Raw genomic sequence first — 23,592 nt, forward strand, 5'->3', positions numbered from 1 at the left:
TTTGCACTAGTTTCTACTAAACTGATTACAATTTATAGAAAGCTATACATTTGAAACACACAGAGAGAAAAATTCCCATGATAGCATTTAAAGGGGAAGACTTATAAATTTTTCAGGCAGATGGTGCCATTTTATAGCACAATCATGTAACTATTTTAACTCCAGTTGTTAAGAAAAAGCTATATATATCAAATATGACTCAAAAGAAATGTTACTTTGTAATATAATGGCTTAAAATTGGGCCTCTCACACTTTTTCTGAAACTCCGTTTTCATCACATCGTTCCTCTATTAATCCTATAACAGTGTTTTTACCAACGTTTCGCTCATATATCAAGCTCACCAGCTGTTTGCTAATTGTTGCCGGCTAGTCTGAAGGAGCTCACCTCCTTATAGGACAGTGTTTCTCAAGCTAAGGGCCCCTTACTCCATTTAACAAACAGTCACCTACGGTGCTGTGTCTCCCAAACTAACACAACAGCAGTACACTACCAGTTGCTCGTCGCTGCGAATCTTATTTCCAAGACAAAAACTTGTCTGTTTGGAAAGTAAAGGAGCCCCACCCACTACTGTAGTTTATGTAATGCTATTCTGACAGGACAGGGGAGATGTCAGTAGGCTACACCACCAGAAGTGTTAAGCAGCAGACTACAGGCTACCTAACCAACAATGCTGCACAACGTTAGGAAAATGAAGTCGGTGAGTGTTCCGATAACAAAATTACTTGCAATAAACAATAAAAAAAATACTTCCTTCGAGCGTGTAGAATTCAGATAGTGTTCTATCCAGCTACAAGTTCAACAACAAGGTATTACTGGGAAAAAATGCATTTGTCTGCATCTGCTGTTTGGGAAATTAAAACAACTGGAGGCTTGTAAGAGCTCCACAAGAACAGGGCATTTTCCTATTATATTTTACATTAGGCTGCCAGAATAACAATGAAAAGTTCAAAAAAGGACATTTCATACATCATAAGAATTAAAATGCAGAACTCCTAGGAGGTTATTTATGGTCTCTCACACCCATATTTTCTGGAAATAAAATAGTTAAATATACATCAAGAACAGGAACTACAGGAACTCCCAAACTAGGGTTGAAAAAACAGAATGATGTAATTTTGCTCCTGCGACCCTGAAAGAAAAAACATTTCTCTGTTCTTGTGGAGTATGTAAATAACTTTAATAATATTTGCTTTAGATTTCCAGCATCATGTACATCTGTTCAAATGTCATTTTAAATAACATACTGTTCTAGCTAACAAGGACTTTCAATGAATTTCAATACTTGTGTCTGAAATACAATTTTCCTCTTGATTTTTCTAAAAATTGTTAGCTGAAAATTTCATTTATAATTCATTAAGAAACAACTCGTTTTAATATTAAATGGACTGTAAACACTCAATGTTCTTGCTCTAACTGTGTGTAAATAAACACAGCAAATGTCTTAAAACAACATTATAACTGTAATTGGTAACAGCAGAAATGTAATATAAACAGAATTAGCTCAGATTCAGCCTTTATGTTTTGTATTTTTGTGTTTATATCAAGAATTTGGGGTTTAGTTTAGCTAAATGCGGATACTTTTACAAGGCGGAGTAGAGCGGGCGTCATGAAGGCCAGTTTTGTGCATAACTTGTATCCGTTTAGAGACGGACTGCTAAACGTTTCCCAGAGATCATGTTCACGTGTAAAAATCGCAACTCAAGAGGTTATGTTACACAGTGAAGCAACATGTTGAGTCTCTGTGTTGTGACATCTAAAGCTAATCATTTTTTATGATGTTTTCCCATTACTTCTTTGAAAACTTTTTATTACATCCATCCCTCATTCTACGATCTTTAAGTGAGTCAATGAGCAAAGACTGACAGGACAACATGCTTCCTACTTCTTTGTGCTCACCTTTTATTTCTTCACTGTGGCCTCATTGTCTTCTGATGACTCATCGTGATTCTCTTTATTTAATTTTCCTGTTTTCCTCCTCACTCCACCTCTCTCTTTCTCTTTTGCATTCCTGAATAATCCCCACTTTTTATTTACAAGAGTGTATGCATGCGCTGCTGCAGAATCCGGTTAAAAATGTGCATTTATCGCATTGATTTAAAGACGAATCAATGTAAGTAAAACAACAAACAGGGTCAGATCGTCTGAATGCAAATGAGGCAAATAACAGCCCCGTTTAACCTCTGTGGCCCCCGCCGCCCACGGTGACAAGAATCCCCTCCTGCCTCCTTTGCTGCTTCACTGGAGGCCAAGTGTGCGACAAGTGGGGGACATAGGGGCGTCCTAACCTTTGAACTTTGACTCTGATGCCAGCCGTGCATGGCTGCCTTAAAGCCAATCCAGCGAACAGCCTGCATTTTTGAGCAAGACCGAACTTGTGCTCTGAGATTTCTATACGCAGGGAATCCATGAATTGTACATAATCCTCATATTTTCCTCAGTAGAATCCACAAACGGAGACACTCCCAGGGTTCTGTAGGAACAAAGGAGGCACTAATGCATGCTAGGACCATCAACGGGCGCAATCTGATCAGCTCTAATGTGTTTCTGAGAGGGGCTTTCGTTTCACAACGTAACCTTCACAGCGCCTGCCAGTGAGACACCACATGAAAATCACCAGGATATCAGGGAGCAAAAAGAAACAATGATCAGAAACAAATAGAAATTTATCACTTCAAAATGACAACCGGTTCATTGCTGGACACTTTTTAAAATGGAAATACAGAAAATCACCGTGAAGTCATGGCAGATATTTCTGTACGTATGAATTGATGAATGTATGGCAGACGGACGGACGGATGGATGGATGGATTAAAGACTAGATATGGATGGATGGATGGATGGATGGATGGACGGATGGAGGGGTGGAAGGATGATGGATGGATGGATGGATGGATGGATGGATGGATGGACGGACTGATGGATGGATGGATGGATGGATGGATGGATGGATGGATGGATTAAAGACTAGATGATGGATGGATGGATTAAAGGCTAGATGATGGATGGATGGATGGATGGATGGATGGATGGATGGATGGATGGATGGATGGATGGATGGATGGATGGATGGATGGATGGATGGATGGATTGATGGATGGATGGATGGATTAAAGACTAGATGATGGATGGATGGACAGATGGATGGATGGATTAAAGACTAGATGATGGATGGATGGATGGATGGATGGATGGATGGATGGATGGATGGATGGATGGATGGATGGATGGATGGATGGATGGATGGATGGATGGATGGATGGATGGATGGATGGATGGATGGATGGATGGATGGATGGATGGATGGATGGATGGATGGATGGATGGACGGATGGCTGGATGGATGGATTAAAGACTAGATGATGGGTGGATGGATGGATGGATAGATTGATGGATGGATGGATGGATGGATGGATGGATGGATGGATGGATGGATGGATGGATGGATTGATGGATGGATGGATGGATGGACGGATGGACGTATGGATGGATGGATGGATTAAAGACTAGATGATGGATGGATGGATGGATGGATTAAAGACTAGATGATGGATGGATGGATGGATGGATTAAAGACTAGATGATGGATGGATGGATGGATGGATTAAAGACTAGATGATGGATGGATGGATGGATGGATTAAAGACTAGATGATGGATGGATGGATGGATGGATGGATTAAAGACTAGATGATGGATGGATGGATGGATGGATTGATGGATGGATGGATGGATTGATGGACGGACGGATGGACGTATGGATGGATGGATGGATGGATGGATTGATGGATGGATGGATGGATGGATGGACAGATGGACGTATGGATGGATGGATGGATGGATGGATGGATGGATGGATGGATGGATGGATGGATGGATTGATGGATGGATGGATGGATGGATGGATGGATGGATGGATGGATGGATGGATGGATGGATGGATGGATGGATGGATGGACGGATGGACATATGGATGGACGGACGGACGGATGGATGGATGGATGGATGGATGGATGGACAGTAAAACTGTTTTATCCTAAACACATTTTCAGGAATTCTGGTTCATTGTGTGGAAAACAGAACAAGGAATGTTTTAGAGATGAGATCTGGAAAATACTTCAAACTCCACACTTTTATGGATGCATCTGCTAAGCACCACTTACAGATTAATTTTACATAATTTCTTTTTTATTTCAGGTCTCTTTCCGAGTAAACGGACTGACTAAAGAGAATCAATAAAGAGCCATTAGCTAGACACACAGCGCCCGCTCAGAGCCGCGCCGCAGCAGCTGCTCTCCTCTTCCCACAGTAAACAAGGTCAGTGACGACTGATGTCCTTCGCCCACCTATATACTGCCAGCTCCATGTTTGTACAGCATCAAGGACTTCCTCATGTAAACACACGGAGAGAAGGCCAAACAGTAAAACTCTCCACAGAGACGATTTTCACTCAGATTTTCATCCAGGGGTGTTCATGTTTGTGTACGTTTCCCTGCACCTGCATCAAGGTCACAAGGTCTACACGCAACTCCAACCCCGACTGAACTTGTTGGAGTCCCAGAGTTTGTGTTTTAAGCCCCCCACATAGTGCAAGTTAGTATTTGTGGCCGAGTCTGGTCGGTGCTGCAGCTGGAAAAATTAAACTGAAATAGGGGATTTAAAGCTGCAGTGTTTAACTTTTATAAAAAATATGTTTTTTACATATTTGTTCAAACATAACAGTACAATATGAAACAGATAATCAGATCTTATCCATCTTTCCCTGAGCCATTACTGTTATCTGAAGAAATGCACTGCAGCCAGTCAGAAACTACCAATCAGAGCCAGGAGGCGGGACTTAGCGCTGTCAATCAACTATGTGAATCCCCAGCTAAATGTGTAACCGCCAATTAACAAAGAAGACAACTTCACATCCACTGAGTTCATATAGCAATCATGGTCAAATCGAAACTGAATTGGAAAATAATTAATCAATACTTTTGCCAACTCCTACTTAGAAGTTAGATTCATTTTTACTGTATTTTCTTTTTCTATGTTTATCAAGATCTGGAAACTTCTTCAACAAGATTCCACAATTTTCCTTTCTTTTTCCAGGCTGTGCGGGAATCTCCAAAGACAGAAAGAACCGATCCCAGGCCAGCTGATTTATCTGCAGTATGAAGTCTGCAGTGCAATGATCAGATAGAGGAGATGCAAGACGCTCAGTGCTCAGCAGACTCCATAAATCTTTGGAAGATTAGAGCCTGAAACTGTTCACGCATCAACAGAAAGCGTGTAGCACAGAATCAGAACCTGATTTGATGATTTAAACATCTGCTGGATCAGCTCGAAGCAAACCGTTCATAAAAACAGCCTCGTGTTTCCCATCATCGAAGCGCTGAGGCGGCACGTGACACAATGCAGCACTGGACATGAGATGCACTGCTCACCCTGCCCTCTGCCTCTATTGATTCCCTCATAAAGCACAGCACTGCTACATTAGAGCCGGACCAGTAACAACGTTATTCAGGTCCCACTGGACGCCATCAGAACTGCTCTAGTTGTCTCCCTTCCTCCACAGGTTTGGAGGAAGAGCCAACACCCTAAAGCCCGACTCACTTTGTAACAAACATGGGAAGATTCTTGTGTTGTTCTGCGTCTAACCTGATTTGTTCCACTTTATCCACAGTACTGTCGAAAAAGTATGCGTCTTCTAAGAGGTATCCTCCTTTTTTTGCAGCTTAAAGTCTCACGTCAATTGTTTTTAAATCCAGACATTAAAAAAATTATCATTTTTTGTGTTTTTTAGCAATTCAGAGGTGAGTCATTGTACCTCTGTATGACTTAAGTGAACTTCAGCTTAAAATTTCAGTTTCCATTACAAACGTGCAAAACTTTGTTGATATTCAACAAATGTTGAAAAAACACAATTTCACAATTGCGGTGTTCTCATCTAATAAGAAACGCAATTAATATCACACGTGAAAAAGTTTGTAAGTCATGAAAAAAAACATGCTAGGCCATCATCCTCCTCTTCGTCTTTTCCACCGGCAGTAACATCCAATTGTTGATTTCATGACTTGTGTGATGCAAAAGAAACATTTCCATAGCAGTTTTGCAAAAACACACTTGAATAAAACCAAAATTAAAATTGGTGTGTTTCCATTACACTAGTTTATTTTTGTGATTCCAGTTTTTGCACATTCAAATATGGATTCAAACCGCTCCAGAGTTCATTTCAACCAAACCGAGTTTTCGGTTTTTAGGCAGACCAGAGTTTGGTTTTTGGTTGTTCAATTGCGCATTCACACTTCCACAAACAAACAAACTTTCTAGGTAAACGAACTACAGTTATTATTTATTAAAATACCACAAATGAATACAGTAAATGAAATAAAGTACTGAGAAGATAGATAAGACTACAATATGGGGATTTAGAAAACAGAGGTGCAACAATTTATAGCCTTAATTTTCAGAAATTGGTGATCGGCCCAATTTCACCCCACTGTTACCAACTCAGCAACTTTCATTTAGCAACATTTCAGATTTAAAAATTGGCATTGCCCAAAATAAGAATCAGGCTGTCTAAAAATGGGCCAGAAAACTGCAATCGGTGCACCCCTACTTTGAAAGAAAGCTTTAAAACTTCTTCCTAATTGACAACGACAGCTTCTGTTTCCTACAAAGCATTTCATCTTTACCCAACAGGCAAAACTGAGCAGATGAAAGTGAATCTGGCGCGTTTGAACGAACAGCTCAATCAAAGCGCCCACAGTGGGTTCAATTAAAGCGTGACCACAGAGGAGGAAGTGTTGGTCTTTGCTGGAGGGGACAAACTTTGCAACAACAGATAAAAAGGAGGTGACTGGCGAACACAGAAAGCAAAACAGACAGAATCCTAATTACAACAAAACTGTGCAAACACACAGGCAGGGAGAGGTAAACGTAACCTCCTTTACCGGGTCAAACGCACAAACAAACAGCTGTACGGACTCAGACAGCAGACGACACAAAGGAAATAATCTCTGCATCTGCCTCGCACATTCACTTTATTCTAGAGAGAATATATAAGCACCAGCAGGCCAGGATAGCAAACCACATGGCTCCTTCAAAAGCACATCAAAGCCCAGACTGACATGTTGGCACATAGCTTCACTGTGACACATAAACTGATCGCTAAACATTTCTCAAGCCCTCAAACTCTCTCTAGCAAAGGTTGGGTTTTTTGTCCTTTGAGAAATAAATACTTTGCGTAAATATTTCATAAAGATGCACCAATTAGTTGGACACACAAAATGCTAATGTGTCATTTTAATCCGGTCAGGAACATGTAACATTTGGGAATGTGACTTAAAAATTTTCATCAGGTAAGTGGATATTTAGAGTGTTGTTACAGTAAGTAGTGCTTTCTGCACATTTCACAATAAAAAAACATGCAAAAGACAGTTTCGGGATGCCAGGTACAAATGATGATGCAAAAAAAAATGTAGATAATCTAGCTAATAAAGAAGATAGTTCAGTATTAACTGATTGAGCTAATCATGGATTTTTCTGTGGAACGTAACACCAAATTATTTGCGGAAAATCTAACTAGTTGCAGATTTTTCATACAGTATATTTAAACATTTTAAAGGAGACTGAAATATTTTGGCACAATGCTATTGGTTGTAGCCCTAAAAGTGGAGATTAGCTTCTGACGGTTAAAATAGTTTGCACCTATTAATGCATGACTGTATATTTGGTGATTTAACTATTAAACTATATAAACGTTATGAGTGTTGTTCCGATAAAACAAACATTGAAGATTACCACTGCTCTATTTCCTTAAAATTAAAGCATCAAACTGGGACTTAACACCAAATTTAACTCAATTCCAGTTGCTAACATTTTATGCTTTCCTATGTATTTTAGTCAATGTTGCCCTCTCTTAATATTTGGTAAAGTTAAAAACAAAAGACTCTGTTTTGAAATTACATATTTGTTTAGCCAAATTCAGTTTAAAAAGGCAGAAAATGTGGAGGCACGTTTGGCAATATCACCCAAATATTATGTAATGTTAAAAACAAGACTCTGTTTTGAAGTTGCATATTTATGTAGCCATATTCAATTAAAAAAGAAAATTAAGAAAACTACGTGGAATACCATCTGTGATGTCTTTATTATAGTATTTTTGACAATATTGTTTTGAATTATAACGCAACTTTTAAAAATAAAAGGCTGAAAATTTGGAATATCGTCCGCTGTCGATATCGTTATCGAGATAAATTTAGTGATAACGCCCATCGCTAATGTTATGTAATGTTAAAAACCGAGAACCAGAGATCGACGCCTGCAGCATCCCAGTTCGGGACGTCCCGCCTGCCTCCAAAAGCAGAGACAAAAGGCTGACCCAACCCGGGTGGAAAACCTCTGGACCAGTTCACAACACAGCAGCGGATCGAAAACTGGAGGAAAAACTCTGTTCAAACACATGGGTTCTGTGCAGCCTGTCGATGAGTGTGTGTACACAGCGGCTGAGTAAACTGGACTTACTTAAGCCTCTTAGGAAATCACGCTCTCTGACCAAACCACGGCGCCGCGCTCCGCCGTGTCCAAACTAAAACCAGCAGCAGGACGGAACCAGAAGCGGCTACTTACGTTGCTCTCTGAGAAGGGTGGTATTCCAACAAGGCAGAAAGCAACTCCATTCATTGGACGGCAGAAAGTGTTGTTGCTGCAATAAGGAGACGCAGTTTTGTTGCAGCGCAAGCGGCAACAGAGGCAGCTCGGGGAGCGGTGAAACTGAACAATGCCCCGCTCAGACGCAAACTTATATGTTCAACACTTTTCCAGCTTCCTTCCTCCTAAAAGGGGGGAGAGAAAAAAAATTCCCAACTCTGTTCCCGTTGTTTTCGGGACGTCCACTGCGCTGCCCTGCCTCCCCCTCCTCCTCCTCCTCTTCTTCTTCTTCTTCTCCTTCCGCCAAAGCGCATCAGTTGTGCATTTCTAAATCCCTGCCTGGAAAACGGCAGCGGCGGCCTCGGAACGCAGGAAGCGACGAGAGGCGGCCTTCAAAGTAAAGTCATGGAAAGGAATTTGTCTAAAGCTCAAGAAAAGGGGCGGAAATAAATGTTTATACTGTAATGAAAAGTGTAAAAAAAAAAAAAAAAAAAAACAATAATGAAGTCACTTCTGGTAACCTTGATTCATTTGTAGTATTTATAGACTTGAATACTCGAGAATGGATTGTCTTCAGAAAACAGGATTCACACGGGAGAAGCAACATCTCTAAGAACTGAATTTTGAAATGCTTTTATAGCAATTATTCTCCGGAAATATCATTTTTCTTGCGGTGGTTACCTTGACGCCCGAGGACAGAAACCAAAAGGCATGAGGGGTCCGCCCTGCAGAGCTGCAGCGTGCGGGCTCCCTCTGGCTGCACCCAAACCCGAGAGCAGGCTGCAGAAAGGAGCTGCTGTGATTAAATTACGTACTTATGCAGTATTTCTGTTCGTGCATTCTTTTCGCTCTATATGATGCAAAAAATAATTTTAGAAAATGCTCCATTGTTATTATTTATAGCATCAGATCAAAACAAAACTCCTCAAGACAAATGAGCAACTCTCAATGTGCCAAATTAACATAAATATTGTTGGTAGTAGTAAAAATAGTAGAGGGAAATAATAATAGTAATATTTTTTTCATTACGTTATCATTTAAAATATATTTTTAATAATTCCACAAAACTAGTCTCAACTATGTTATCATATAATAATAGATTTATTTCTGTGTTGTTTATCCTGATGATTAGGTTTGAAAAAGTGTATTTTTTTACTATGTGAAAAAAAGTTTTTTGAAATGCAATTTAAACAAGAATTTCAGTTCAAGACTCAGTGACTCAGAGTTTACACAGAAATGCTTTTTAATCTATGATCAACGTTTTGACAGCAATGCATCCAGTTAACTTAATTGTTGCAAAATTAACTATTAATTAGAGTCAGACAAAGCTTTTCTTTTCTAAATTGTTGAAAGGTAAAGTCCCAATGTTGTAATATAACAACGTCTCTATTTCGAGCAAAACAATTTCTCATAAATGTTGAAATTTTTTTCAGTTATTTTTTTAACTCAGATTTAGAGATTGAACCCTTTTGGATTAAAAATTTGCATATGTTTTCCCCCTCAGTCACAAAATACCGTAACTTGAGAAAACTTGGCTGAAAAAAATCTTGATACAAAAAGAAGTAAAGTAAGTAAAATGTATTTCCAAATTTTATGGGAGTCTATAATATGTGTAGATATGTAACTATGTGCAACTCTTGTACAAAATACAGAATAATTAATACTATATTTACTATAACATTGTCATAAAACTTTACAAAAACAAAGAAAAATGTACAAGGCTGAATTTTCTTTTCACATTTTTCTATATCCGGGTTAAAATTTGCTAAAAAACACACATCTATCTCATTATTCTACCAAATAACTAACACAAATAACCTTGGTAACCTTAACTACAGTTTTTCTCTCTCAATTAATGTCAGATTTAGAATTAAATGTTATATGTTTTTTGCACTAAGCAGCTGCTTAGTTTGCTTATGCTTTGGGCCAGCTCTGTTTAAAGACCCAGCTTTAAAAACGAATTTGAAATCTCCAACTAAAAGTGATTGAACAAGCAATTTCATTGCACTTGAAAAAAAATGTGATTATCTTTAAAGAATTACAAAACATCCTCATAATCCCATAAAACATTTTCTGCATCTGCTCTAAAATCCCGCAAACTCTGTTTAAATTAACTCCGTAAAAGAACCAATATTTCAGTTAAATTTTAATTTTCAAATAAATCAGAGACTAATCTTCTCACACTGATCAGCCTCATAACTCAAGCTATATTACAAAAGAAACCGCATGGTTGTGAAATTGGGCGTATCAGACATAACTTTAGGTTTACAATGACTCCCACCACCAACCCACAAACTGTAACACATAAACAGATGGATGGAGCAGAAAACGGGCTGAACAATGAAAGAAGCCAGAAGAGCTTTAAAAAGACACCAAAGGGGAAAAAAAAAAGTCATACGTTCTCGGAAAAGTGGTGAGAGACGTGCTGAGAATAAATTCTATCTATGAATCAACACACAGTCAGGAGGGGAAGTTAACTAAGTCACCACCAGAACAGGAACTTCAGTCTGCTGCCAAGAATTTACACTACATGACATACTATAAATAATCTTCATGGCTATTATGTGAAGTAAGTGAAAACAAGAGCAGAAAGAAGAAGAAAAGATAAAAAAACAACAACAAGGAGTTGCTTTATCGGCTCATAGATGAAGGACCATGTGGCCGCCATTACTGAGGTAACAGAGCCACTTCAAACACCGGCGAAACAGAGAGGAGTCAAGGGGAATCTATGGAGCTACATTGGGGCCATGAGGTTTGTTCAAAATAATAATACTAAAAAAAACATTAGACTGAAAAAAAGATTTGATACAAAAAGAAATTAAACTACAAAAAAATAAAATCTGAAACTGAAAAAAAACTTTAAATCTGAAACATAATTTTTTTTTTTTTCCTGTTTCAATTTTTTTAGGTAATTTTTTTTAATTTCAAATATTTGTTGAGTTTCAAGCTTGTATTTTTCAGTTTCAAAAACGTTCCAAAAATTATTTAGAAAGTTTGAAAAAAAAAAAATTAAGTGAACAAGGTTTGAAATAAAAAATTTTATTCTGAAATGTAATTTTGAAAATTTTTTTCTTTCAATTTTTTTTACAGTTTCAAATCTTTTTTCAATTTCAAAACATTTTTTCAGTTTTGAAAAAGTTTCAAAAATTATTCTGACAGAAAAAAGTTTTAAGTAAAAAAGGTTTCAAATAAAAAAAAATTTAAACTGGAAAAAAAACAAGTTTGAATCTGAAACGTAATTTTGAATCTTTTTTCAATTTCAAATATTTTTTCAGTTTCAAAATATATTTTTAAAACTGAAAAGTTAGAAAAAAAAGATTACTTTGGAAATTAGTGCGACAAAAGTTTTAGAGTGAAAAAGATTTGAAATAAAAAATTCTAACCAAAATTGTTTTTAACTGAAAATAAGATTTGAAACCAAAAAATATTTTGAAACAGGAAAAATAGTTTGAAATTGAAGTTTGAAATTTTAAAAAAAGTTTTGAAACTGGGAAAAAAAGATGTGAAACTTAGAACAGTGTTCAAAACTATTTTACAGATTTAAGTTCCCCCCAACTTTGGTTACCTAGCAACAGCATGTTCAGTAACTTCCTCACCACATCTTATAGCTGCTTACAAATAAAAAAACAACAACAGCGTGGAGTGAAAAATGGATAAAACAGGAAAGGTCACTCAAAGCCTTTTCTTCAGTTAAATTATTTATTTATTTATTTTGAACAAACGTTTTGGCCTTAATTTAGCTCCATAGAGATCCAGGCATTCCCACGCCAAGAGGAGCAGCTGCTGACTCAGCTTTCATCTCCGGTCTTTTTCCTTGCAGAACCTAAAGTCAGTTTCTGTCGCTCTAAAAGGTATAAAACCTCCTTTACTCTGATGCCACTAAATAAAACCCAGTTCAACCTACTGTCTTCGGAAAGGCACATAATTAGTGAATTAAGTCTTTTTGTGTTAGACACAGCATGCGGGTCTTCCACACTTTTGACACGGTGTGGAAAAGTTCAACAGATTTACTTTTGCCAGACATTGTGCAGTTCAGCCAGAGATCTCATGTGGTCTGGATTTGAAAACACATCCTGGGTTTAAGAAGGTTTGAATTGCGATACAGAGAGAAATCACAAAGCCGCCTTTTCTTTGAGGGGTCAAACAGTGAGAGGGGACGCCACAGATGGACATTTTATATCCTCTCTGTTCGGAGTCTGACTCTTCAGGCTTTTTTTTTTTTTTTTTTTACAGCCAGAGGGTTTCATATTGCTGGACATAAATCAGTTTTTATCTTCTTTTTGTGATCTTACTCAAACCTTCTGTTTTTGGTGGATTGTTCATCTTCCCCACACAAAACGGGAGCAAAACGGGATTTCTGTTATTGATACTTCAGCTGAAGAGGAAAGATGGTAAATGGTCTTACTGAAAGATGGATCATAACTAATTTTAGAGCGCAAAACTCTTGAGAAATTTTCTTTATTTTTTATATTTTCTCCTTGAAATCTTTTAAACTCCTGTTTTCTGAGGGTATTTTTTTATTCAGACATGACTGTATGTCACTTTGTTGCTCACACGACTAATTTTATAGCTCAAAATTCTTGAATCATTTCTTGTTTCTTTATATTTTTCTTTCTAAATCTCCTTGTAATCTTTCAAACTCACTTATTTTCTATAGATTTGCTTGGTTCGGACTTGACTGTCTGTCACTAGACTGCTCATTTTGCCCCTCTCGTTGCGTCTCTGGGTCAGGCTTCCTCTCTGACACACACCCTCGGGGTGTTGGGTATGTCCCCCGTGGTTTACAGACTCAGCCCCCCCTTCGGTTTGATAATGCTGATGTGAGGCGACACGACCCGATCCTTTTCCCCCTCCAGGGCCACAGCCGGCTGGGGATGGGCAGGAAGCATCCAGAGACTGCAACTCATTACATAATCACACACACACAGCCCATAAACAACCTTATTTTCATCCCGCCTCCCTCTTCTGACCTGGTTAAGACCAGGCTCCCCATTTTCTGGGCATCCCTCGTATTTTTCTAGGCCACTTCACAGATCTTGTGAGCTAGATACTAATTGTGATCACTCCATTTACTCCCCCGTCTCTCCACTTTAAGGCTTCCTCGTTCCTCTGTTTCACTCCACTTCCCCTCATGTTATTAAGCCTGTCCTTTCTGTAAATGTCTGAGGCGGAGTGTAGCTGGCACATCTTTTTTAACGTCTGTAGAGTCCTCCAACACTTAGCTCTCTGTTCAAGCAGGCCACACTATACCTTTACTTGATACAGTGGCATTTAATGAAGATTTTCCTGGAGCAATGAGAGGGAAAAGGACACAATGTGAAACCTCTGCCAAGCTATGGTATCGTTTTCCTCTCTCTCTGATCTGATATAGGAAGGAGTTCTGTTTCTGGAGGAGTTGCAGATGTAATAAGAAGCTGGGTAGAGATATAAGATGAAGATAAAGTGTTAGGAGAAGAAGAAACTTACTCATTAACATGCACACTGCAAAAACATGAAATCTTACCAAGTAGTTTTACACTTGAAATGAAGCAAAACTGACTTACCAGTAACTTTTCAGCAAGATACGAGTTGTTTTAAGTCACTAATTTCTATATATTGTTTAAAAATGGTTCTAGTTTCACTGGCAGATCATTTCAAAAATATTTTTCCAAGTTTTAAATTAATTAATCTGCTGGTGGAACAAGCAATTTTTTTTATTTATTGAGTCAAACAAGCTCCTATTTCTTGCTGAAAAGTGTTTTATAAGTAAGTTCAGTCTTATTTTAAATGTACAAAGATATTTGGACTAGATATACTTGGTAAGATTTTGTGTTTTGCAGTGCAATGAAGCATTTAGGAGAAGTGCAGTGTATCATGGAGTGATACACTGCAAAAACACAAATTCTTGCAAAGAATTTGTGGTCTAATTTCTGGTGCAAATATCTTAATACACCTGAAATAAGACTAAACTATCTTCCAAGTCACTTTACAGGTAGATGTGTGTTGTTTTAAGTCAAAAATGTCTTAATTTTGATGAACTGAAATAATCTGCCAGTGGAACTACTAAGGAATTATTGACTCAAAACAAGCTCATCGTCTTGCTGAAAAGTTACTTGTATGTTAGTTTTGCACTAAGATATTTGCACTAGAAAATACACCAAAAATATTTGGAAGGATTTAGTGTTTTTGCAGTGATATGTCAGAAGTTGTGTGGCTTGGAGGCTCCTGGAGGCTCACAGGAGGTTGTGTTGCAAAAACCTGCAGTGGTTGTGTGGATTAAGCGGCGCTGCAGCCCCCCTCTCTGTGTCCCTGTGTGAAAGAGGAGCCTTCTTTGTCTTGTTGGACAACTGGCACAAGAGGAGAGAAACAGCTGACCAGTTTGGCCCAGACAGGAAGAAAAACTTCGAACAGAACTCCCAGGGTCAGAACAAGATTGTTACTCTTACAGTAAAATTTCTGGATTTTACTCTAGAAAAAATATTTTCACTCAAGTAAAAGAAAAAAGTAGAGATGATAGACCATAACAAAGAAACTCAAGTTATTACTTACTATCCAACTCTGCATTTTATACTTCTACATTCAAACCTTTGCAGGTAATTTTTTTTTACATTTTGTCACATTACAGAATTTTTTCCAGAACAGCCTAGTCAAAGTCTATCGGCATGGTGACCTAAACAAACCCTAGAGGAGTAATTGGGGATATTCTGGACCTGAAACCTAGAAAGAAATGGTTGATTCCCCAACTAGTAAAAGACACCAAAAGAAAAAAAGGTTGAGAATGTTGACAAAGTTAGAGAACGTAAATGTGAGCTTAATGAAAAGTGTGTTTAACTTTTAATCTGATAAACGGGCCTCATCTGAACAAATATTCTAACTATAGAAGGAAGGAAGCAAGATAAAATCCCTGACTTAAATTAACTTCCCAAACAAAGGGAAACATTTTACTTTTCACAAAGAACCAGGCTGGTTGGGTTTCTTCTCTTATTATATAAAATAATTGCTTCCAAAACGACATTTTGTGTTTACCTTCGATTTGTTTGTCAACGTTTAGGTAGGACAAAGGAACCAAACTCAGAGAAACGGGTGCAAACACTTATTCACAGAACCATATCTCATCCAAAAACATGAACTCCTGAACCTCCAGTCTGTGCAGTTTTTTTTTTTTTTTTCTGGCATGACTCAACATGGAGAGAACAGATTAGAAAAGTACATGTGGGAAAGATTTAGATAAACGAACAAAGACAAGGAAATACCCAGAGACTAACAAGGACAGTAATGGACATTCAGGTGTCACCTATTGCAAAATGGCTGCTGATTCAACCCAAGTGAAACGCCAGACTGTCCTGAGCGACGAATGCGCTCATTATTAGAAACTCCAGACAAACACAGAGAACAAGTGAATCACATCCAAGGGATTCCTCTGTTGCTATAAATGTCCGTTGTTACTATAAACACTTGGCACACATTTCTTGAAGGACTTCCCTGCAGGCGGTGCCCAGCTCCACCTTTTCTCTTCTCCTAAATCTCCATGAAGAGACACAGAGTGATAAAATAAACAGTCTGGAGCTTCCAGTAGCAGCTCAGTGGGTTTCCTTCCTGCTGGCCGCCGCTTCACAAGGCGGCTTTTTACCTTTCACAGCTCTGCTTCCTCATGGAGCGGTTCGTTGAAAGTAACTCTTTTGGGAAACTAGCTGATATAAGTGGAAATATTTAAATCAGACCTTTCTGCTGGTCAGTGGTGAGTCAGGAACGTCCTAAATATACCCACTTAAAATCTGAGAATGTTTTCTTTTTTTTGCACCTTCTGGACAGACTTTAAGGATGTTATTTACGATGGAAAATTAGTGCCATTGTTGGAAAAGAGTAGTAAATCCCCGCCAAAAGACTCAGAGGTATTGAGATTCATTTTCTAGAAAAAAATGGAAAATTTCTGAGCTCAAAAGTCTAAAATTTGAGAGGGAAAAATATTGAGATTAATCTCTGAAAATGTCTAGAAAAAAAACGTGGAAATTTCTGAACTCTAAAAGTTGAAAAATTTGCAAGAGGAAAAAAATTAATCTCTGAGATCTTCTTGACAAAAACACAGAAATTTCTGAGCTTCAAACATTATAAATAAACTCCGAAATGTTGAGATTAATACCAGAAATTTTCTAGAAAGAACTTTCTGAACTCTAAAAATAAAGAAATTACAGAATATACTCAGAAATATTCTGACTAATGTCTGAAATTTTCCAGAAAAAACATAGAAATTTCTGAGCCACTAAAATCAAAACTTGTCGAGGCAAAAATCATTTTTATGCCAACAAATCTTCATTCCTAATGAAATCTTACTAGAGGTTGGCATTGTTGTATTAAATGACATTTGAGAACCTCCTACCTCATTTATTAAAAGACTAAATATGAACTTCATATGATCATTCATGTTATAATTGAGCTCATAAACCAGCTTTCTGCACTCTTCCTCTCAAAATGACAAAAAACTTTTAAAAAGATTTAAATGCAACAGATTATCTATAACAACAACATACGCTTTGAGCCACATCGCTGACAGTATATGAAGTTAACTCAATAATCTTGTTCCCGTGAGGAGATCATACCCTAATCTGAGCATTTCTACGCTCTTTAAGCTCAGAGATAAATTTGTCTAGACATAGCTTTAGAGCACAGCATTTTCTTTTTGACGGACAGGAGCTGTAGGTTTGAAACTTTCCATTCAGAAATGTGCAGAATTTCCTTCGGTGGAGAAAATAAAATCCCACACAAAGCTGTCAGTCTCAGAAAGATTCAAAATACTTCTTTAAACTATTTTTTAATAGTTTCTGACTGAAAATCATGCAGGATCACAAGTATTTATTGTTAATTTATTAATAAATCTGCACTGTTTTTCAGTAATGTAGAAAAACATCTTATTAGTAAGGGATGAATCCTGCTAAAAGGATGACCATCTGCTTCTCTGCTGCACAGATTTATGTAAACAAATAATCCTCAACCCTGCACAGAACTGCAGTTGCAGCAGGGTACCACAAGAGGGCTCTGTGGCAGGACACAGATGAGGATATTGAGAAAATTATCTCAAAACTGTGAGATTTAACAGAATTTATGAGTGAACAATGGTAAAAAGTAATAAAAAAAAGTTTCAGAAAAAGGCAGGAAGTTTTAAATCATCCACCCTTTATGTCTCTGTGAGCTTTTGCAGCAATTAGAGGACTTCAAGTCCAAAAATAATCATGTTTATTGGAAGCAAAATGGACATTTGTGCATCCCTGCATCATTTGATGTACAACCTGGGTCAATATGATGCTGAAATAAGGCGATCAGAGGAGCAGAGTTTGCACTGGGATGCAGAAATGAATGACTAAATCCGCTCTAATGATCAAAATAATGAAACCACAGACCTCATCTGTGTGCACAAAATACCTGGATGCTGATTTCTGCTTCTCTCAAACTCAAACAGACTGGAAAAGTCCTACAAGATAAACAATCTGTGTCACAAGCTGTACATTAAAAAAGGCCCATTCGGATAAAATGGGCTCCTAATGAGATTAATCTCATGAAGCTCATCCTTCTGTTGTCCTCCTGCATTTCCCTGACATGGCTAGAACTGCTCCTTAGAGGAGGTGCTTTAACCAAATGGACTGACCTTTAACCCTAAGGAAGAACATGGCCCCTCACTCCCTCCTTATCCTCTGCCATCTGCGCTTTTTGCTCGTTTGTGCCGAGGTTAAGCCTTCTAAACAGCTAGTTGAAGATGTTGACCTTCAGGGTTTGGGTGTCCTAGTTTCTCCCATGGGACAGCCTGCTCACTGTTCACTTGCAGGCATCTGCATATTAATAAGGCTGCAACACAGTGGAACCTCTAATATAAATCCTTTGGTACATTTTTTTTTTGCATGCACTTCTAGATGTGTGTACAGTAAACTTGCAGAACATGTTTTACAATCTGACCAACATTCCTGCAGGAAGAGTTTATGAGTTTCCACCGGAAAAACACAAAATCTTACCAAGTACATTTGTCCAGTTTCTAATGCAAATATCTTAGAAATAAGACAAAACTAACTTACAAGTAACTTCAGAAAATACAGCAGCTTGTTTTAAGTCAATTCCTTAATATTGATTAAATTTACAGACTATTTTTCTTATAATAAGACATTTTCAGAGACATGTTCCTATGCCAATGGAACTATTTTTTAATTTATTTTTATTAATACTGAGGAATTATTTACCTAAAAAAGTGATTATATCTTGCTGGACTTTTACTTATATGTTATTTTATCTTATTTTAACTTTACTAAGAAACTAGACCAAAATTACAATGTAAAAATAGAAAATATGAATCAATGAAAGCACTTGAAATCCCCTTTTCCACCTATTTACACCTATGTTGGATATATGCTGCACAATTCAACTAAAAAGCAAACAAATACAGTATGTTGGAAAAAAAACTAAAGTAACCTCAATCCAAATCTACCTCAATCCTTTAACTCATTTAATAAAATACAGATTTTTAATTAGATATATCAATTGTTGAAATAAGAAGCTCATAAATAAAGTAGGTGACTAACTTTCCAACATGCAGTAGCTCCTCCCTTCATCCTGATGTAAAAGTGTCGAGTGATGTCTTTCCTGCATGGCAGAGCAGCCTGCACGCTTCATCTCCTACAGAAACATTTTAATGGTGGCCAAGGTCAGACGCAAAGTCCCACATGTGTCCCGCAGAGACCTCTGAGTGTTTTCCTCTCCACATAGAAACCATTGCAATGATTGAAACTCTTTTCTGTGGTTTCTAATGTTTTCTTTTTGTTCTTTTCCTTGAGCGTCAGCAAAGTTGCTGTAGGTTTTATTTTAGATGTCTCCCACTTTGCGTCCTGCTCTGGAAAGTGAGGGAAGAAATTCCTAAAAGTCTAACATTTGTCGTCAGATTAGACCACCTGTTGCACACCCGTTCCCTCCTTTTGTCCGTCCCTCCCTCTCATACACTCGCCGTCTTTCACATTCCCTCTCACTATTTCGTTTGTAACCCAGTAAGACCCTTTCTTCTCCAGCACACACACACACACACACACACCTACACACACACACACACACACACACACACACACACACACACAGTTTTACTCCCATAAAACATCTCCCTGCATGGCTGTTTCGCTCTGAGCTAATTCTGACTGCATTCCTTTTCAGTCACATCTATGAGAAAAAGACAAAACAAACTCTAAGATAAGTCTGGGCAAGAGTTGTAGACACACACACATACACACACACACACACGCACACAAACACACACACCCCAATTCAAAGATATACAAATACACAAGTCAAACCAAGCCTCCAGGGAGTTTTGTCCAGACGACAGCACAAACACAACAAAAAAATCCTGCGTGTTCCCTTTAAAGCGGCTCATATGAAAGATTCCCCTCTGATGCTGGGACACACTTTCAACAGAGGCAGGTTGTTTGAATATTTTATTTATATATTTATAGTTTTAAAGCAGAGGACGTTTTTTGTTTTTGTCTGATGGATGCGGTCATGCAGCCAAACGCTCAGAGTTGCCACATCCTGATTTATCGCTAATGACTATTGATCACTGAGCACTAATGACCCCGGATTGACGTTTTAATCGTTCTCGGGAAAAGGTTCTGCTGTAGAAACTGTTAGAAACCCGTGAAAACAGGCGTAAAGTGGAAATGAACTGTACACAAAAATCTTACCAAACATCTCGGTGCACCTGAAATAAGACAAAACTAACTCACAAGTAGCTTTTCAGCAAGATCTACGGGCTTTTTTAAAGTAGATCATTTTTTTTAAATGGATGAAAATGTACTAGTTCCACTGGCAGATAATTTCATTTTTAATATTGTCTGTCTCATTAAGTGAAATAATTTGCCACTAAAACTAGAACTTTTTTAAAATAAAGAAACTGTTGACTTAAAACAAGCTCCTATATTTTGCTGAAAAGTTATTTGTAAGTAAGTTTTGTCTTATTTTGGGTGCAATAACATACTTGCACTAAAATTTTGTGCAAAATTTTATGCTGCAATATATTGAAGCATTTATGAAAAGAATAGATGAGACGGAGATTATACATTGGAAAAGCTCATAATCTTACTAAGTGTTTTTAGTCCAGTTTCTATTGCAAATATGTTAGTACACTGGAAATTAGACAAAATTAACTTAAAATTAACTTCTCCGCAGGATATTGGAGCTTGTTTTAAGGCCATAATTCCTTGATATTGATGAAAAAGTATTAATTAGTCCTCCTTACAGATTATTTCACTTTTAACATGGGAAGAATGTCTTGTTATAGTATCAATATAAGGGAACTATTTATTTAAAACAATGTCCTGTATTTTGATGAAGGTTACTTGTATGTTAGTTTTGTCTTATTTCAAGTATAAGATGTTTGCACAAGAAACTAAACTGAAAATAAGACTTCATGTCTTAATAGTAATATGACAAAAACATTAATACATTGACGAGACGTCAGTATTTTTGCTAGTTCTGTTTGATCTCTGCAATTATTATCACAGAACTTTGCAATCAGCAAACATTTTTATACTTTTTATGGATCCTGCAGTCTGTGCTTTGCAACATCTTAACCTGAACTTCGTAGATAATAGTTTCTCACTGGGAGTTTATATCTGTAAAAATAGAGGAAAGGAGCTTTGATGCTGCATGACAGTTTGCTTTAAACTTTCTGTAGCTGTAGTAAACACCCCATGCCTGTGTTTACACTCGCGCAGCATCGTTAGCGCATGTTTGGGCTTCACATCTGACAGCCGGTCCTTGACTGTTTCTCGGACACTGTGCTGTAATGGGCCCTGAAGGAGGAAACGCACACAAAAAAGAGATAAACCCTCACAGCCACCGCGCACAGACGACAACAACACAACGCCACGTGACGAACAGGAAGCGCTATAACCATATCATATCACAACAACGTGCTCCATCTGTTGAAATGACACCGACCCGGCCTCAGCACTGCACCAAGGCCGTGCCGTGTCAGCATTTTGCAGCGTAGAGCAGCAATAAAAATGGCTCCTCTTTCCTGTGGGTTACGCTGGGACAATATCTGCTCCCTCCTCTCAATTCTGGTGTTTTTAAGGTAACAACACCTTAAGACTCGCAGAAACAGGATTCTCATCACTGCCATTTAGGTTAGAAGCATTCATACCGCTAGAACTTTTTCATATTCTGTCAAGTTATAACCACAAACTTTATAGTTATTACGTGGAAGGTAAATTATATATTTTTTAACATTAACAAGCCAACAGTCTGTAGATTCAGACTTAAAGAGAAAAAACTTTTATCTGTTCTCCTTGCAAAAATACCTTAAACTCAGATTTTGACCTCTGGACTTTGACTAGACCTTTCCGACATGTGAACATGCGTTGATGTAAACCACTGTAGCTCCAGTTGGTTAGGAATGCTGTCCACCAGTATTCCCATCAACTTTGACCAGATAGAAAGAAAAGCATCCCCAAATCATCAGACTGCCACCTAAGCAATTGATCAATTAATCGCATCACAAATTAAAATGAGATTGATTATTTCCATTCTGAAGATTACTGTTCTTTAAAGGGTCATTTTATTTACAGAGACATTATAATACATGGTTTATTTTGGATATCTAAAATCCAGTTCCAGTGTGAAGTTCTCTTCACAAAATTAAAGTTTATTGGTCTTTGAGAGAGCAAATTATGCCGTGATCAAAACAATAACATTTTTGTTTATCCCAATAATTATTGGGACAATTTATCCTCCAGCAAAATTTGTTTCACTGCAAGGAAAGTGGAGTCTATTTACCAATTACTTGACCAACTTGGGCTTGACCAACTGTTTTAACTGGATTTTATTTAGCGATATCAAAGTAAAAGGGGCCGAATACAAATGCAGGCAACACTTGTCAAGTTTTGATGTGCAAAATATTTGAAAATGAACACTATAAGGCACTGTAAAAAGCGTAAAACATAATTATAATGACTCTTGTCCTCGTTTAACTGCACTCAAACAGTCAATGGGATGACATCATGTCCATTCTGAGAGGCTTACTCAGATCTCATCAGGTGGGACAGGGTGGAAGACATGAATTATTCATTTAAATCAAATGTTTGGGACGGGTTGCTTCATCCCCCCCGTTCTGTTCGCTTCTGCGCCACAAACACTGCTGAGAGAGCATCAGGGGAGGAGGAGAAGCTTCGGAGGAGACGCAGGGAGGGAGCGAAGGGGGAGATGAGGTAATCTTCCTCCAAAACATTCATGAGTTCAACCTCCTGCTTTTCACCAGCGATGGGGAGCTGTTTGTAAAATTACACTGTCAAAAATGAAAAGCAATAACTTGGTTTATTCAACCTGTCAAAGCAAAAATGTGTGTTATTATAAATGTTTAAAACACCAGGTGAATGTTTAGTTTACAAGCTCAACATTCAACTTTCAAATTAAATATTTAGTGAGGAAGATAAAGATTTAGTTTACAAACAAGTATTTCATTTGGGAAATGTTTAAATGTTTTGCCAACTAAATATTTGGTTCCAAAGCTAAATGTGTGCCTTGGAGAATGAATATTTTGAAAATTAAAAGTTTAGTTCGGAAAGTAAATAATTAGATTCAAACAAATTTAGCAAAAATAAATATTTAATTTGTGGCAAAATATTTAGTTTGAAAAGTAAATATTTACCTCATGCTTAAACGTTTTGCTTCCTAAATAAGTATTTAAATTGAAAGCTAAATATTTAGTTTGTTAATTAGATGTTTAGTTTGGAACTCTGACATTTATCAATAAGAAAATATGACCCTTTTTTTCGCTGTGAAAGGCTAAATAAGCCAAATTACTAAACTACGTAACTTCAGAAAACTCCCAAACACCGGTGGAAGGAAAAAATGAGCCAAGTAGAAGTGAATGCATCCTCTCTGTCACACTGTAAACAAGAGCAGCTGCAGGCGACACTTTGGCAAGGTGAAGTCTTACAGTCACTTTTTGTG

At 37.6% G+C, this 23,592-nt stretch overlaps 1 protein-coding gene across 2 annotated transcripts in view; it reads right to left on the minus strand.

The window, feature by feature from the left end:
* LOC102216639 (rho GTPase-activating protein 23) overlaps positions 1 to 23,592 on the minus strand; it is an 80,870-nt gene that overhangs the window by 56,648 nt on the left and 630 nt on the right. The window contains exon 1 of one of the 2 annotated variants that reach the window (XM_023349558.1): positions 8,614 to 8,923. The exons of the other annotated variant lie outside the window; for it this stretch is intronic. Coding sequence (XP_023205326.1) covers positions 8,614 to 8,667 — 54 coding nt within the window. The 5' untranslated portion in view covers positions 8,668 to 8,923. Of the gene's footprint in view, positions 1 to 8,613; positions 8,924 to 23,592 lie in introns of those variants that run through there. 2 annotated transcript variants of the gene reach the window in all.

This window comes from Xiphophorus maculatus, chromosome 16, assembly GCF_002775205.1.
Source record: "Xiphophorus maculatus strain JP 163 A chromosome 16, X_maculatus-5.0-male, whole genome shotgun sequence".
NCBI classification, from domain to species: domain Eukaryota; kingdom Metazoa; phylum Chordata; class Actinopteri; order Cyprinodontiformes; family Poeciliidae; genus Xiphophorus; species Xiphophorus maculatus.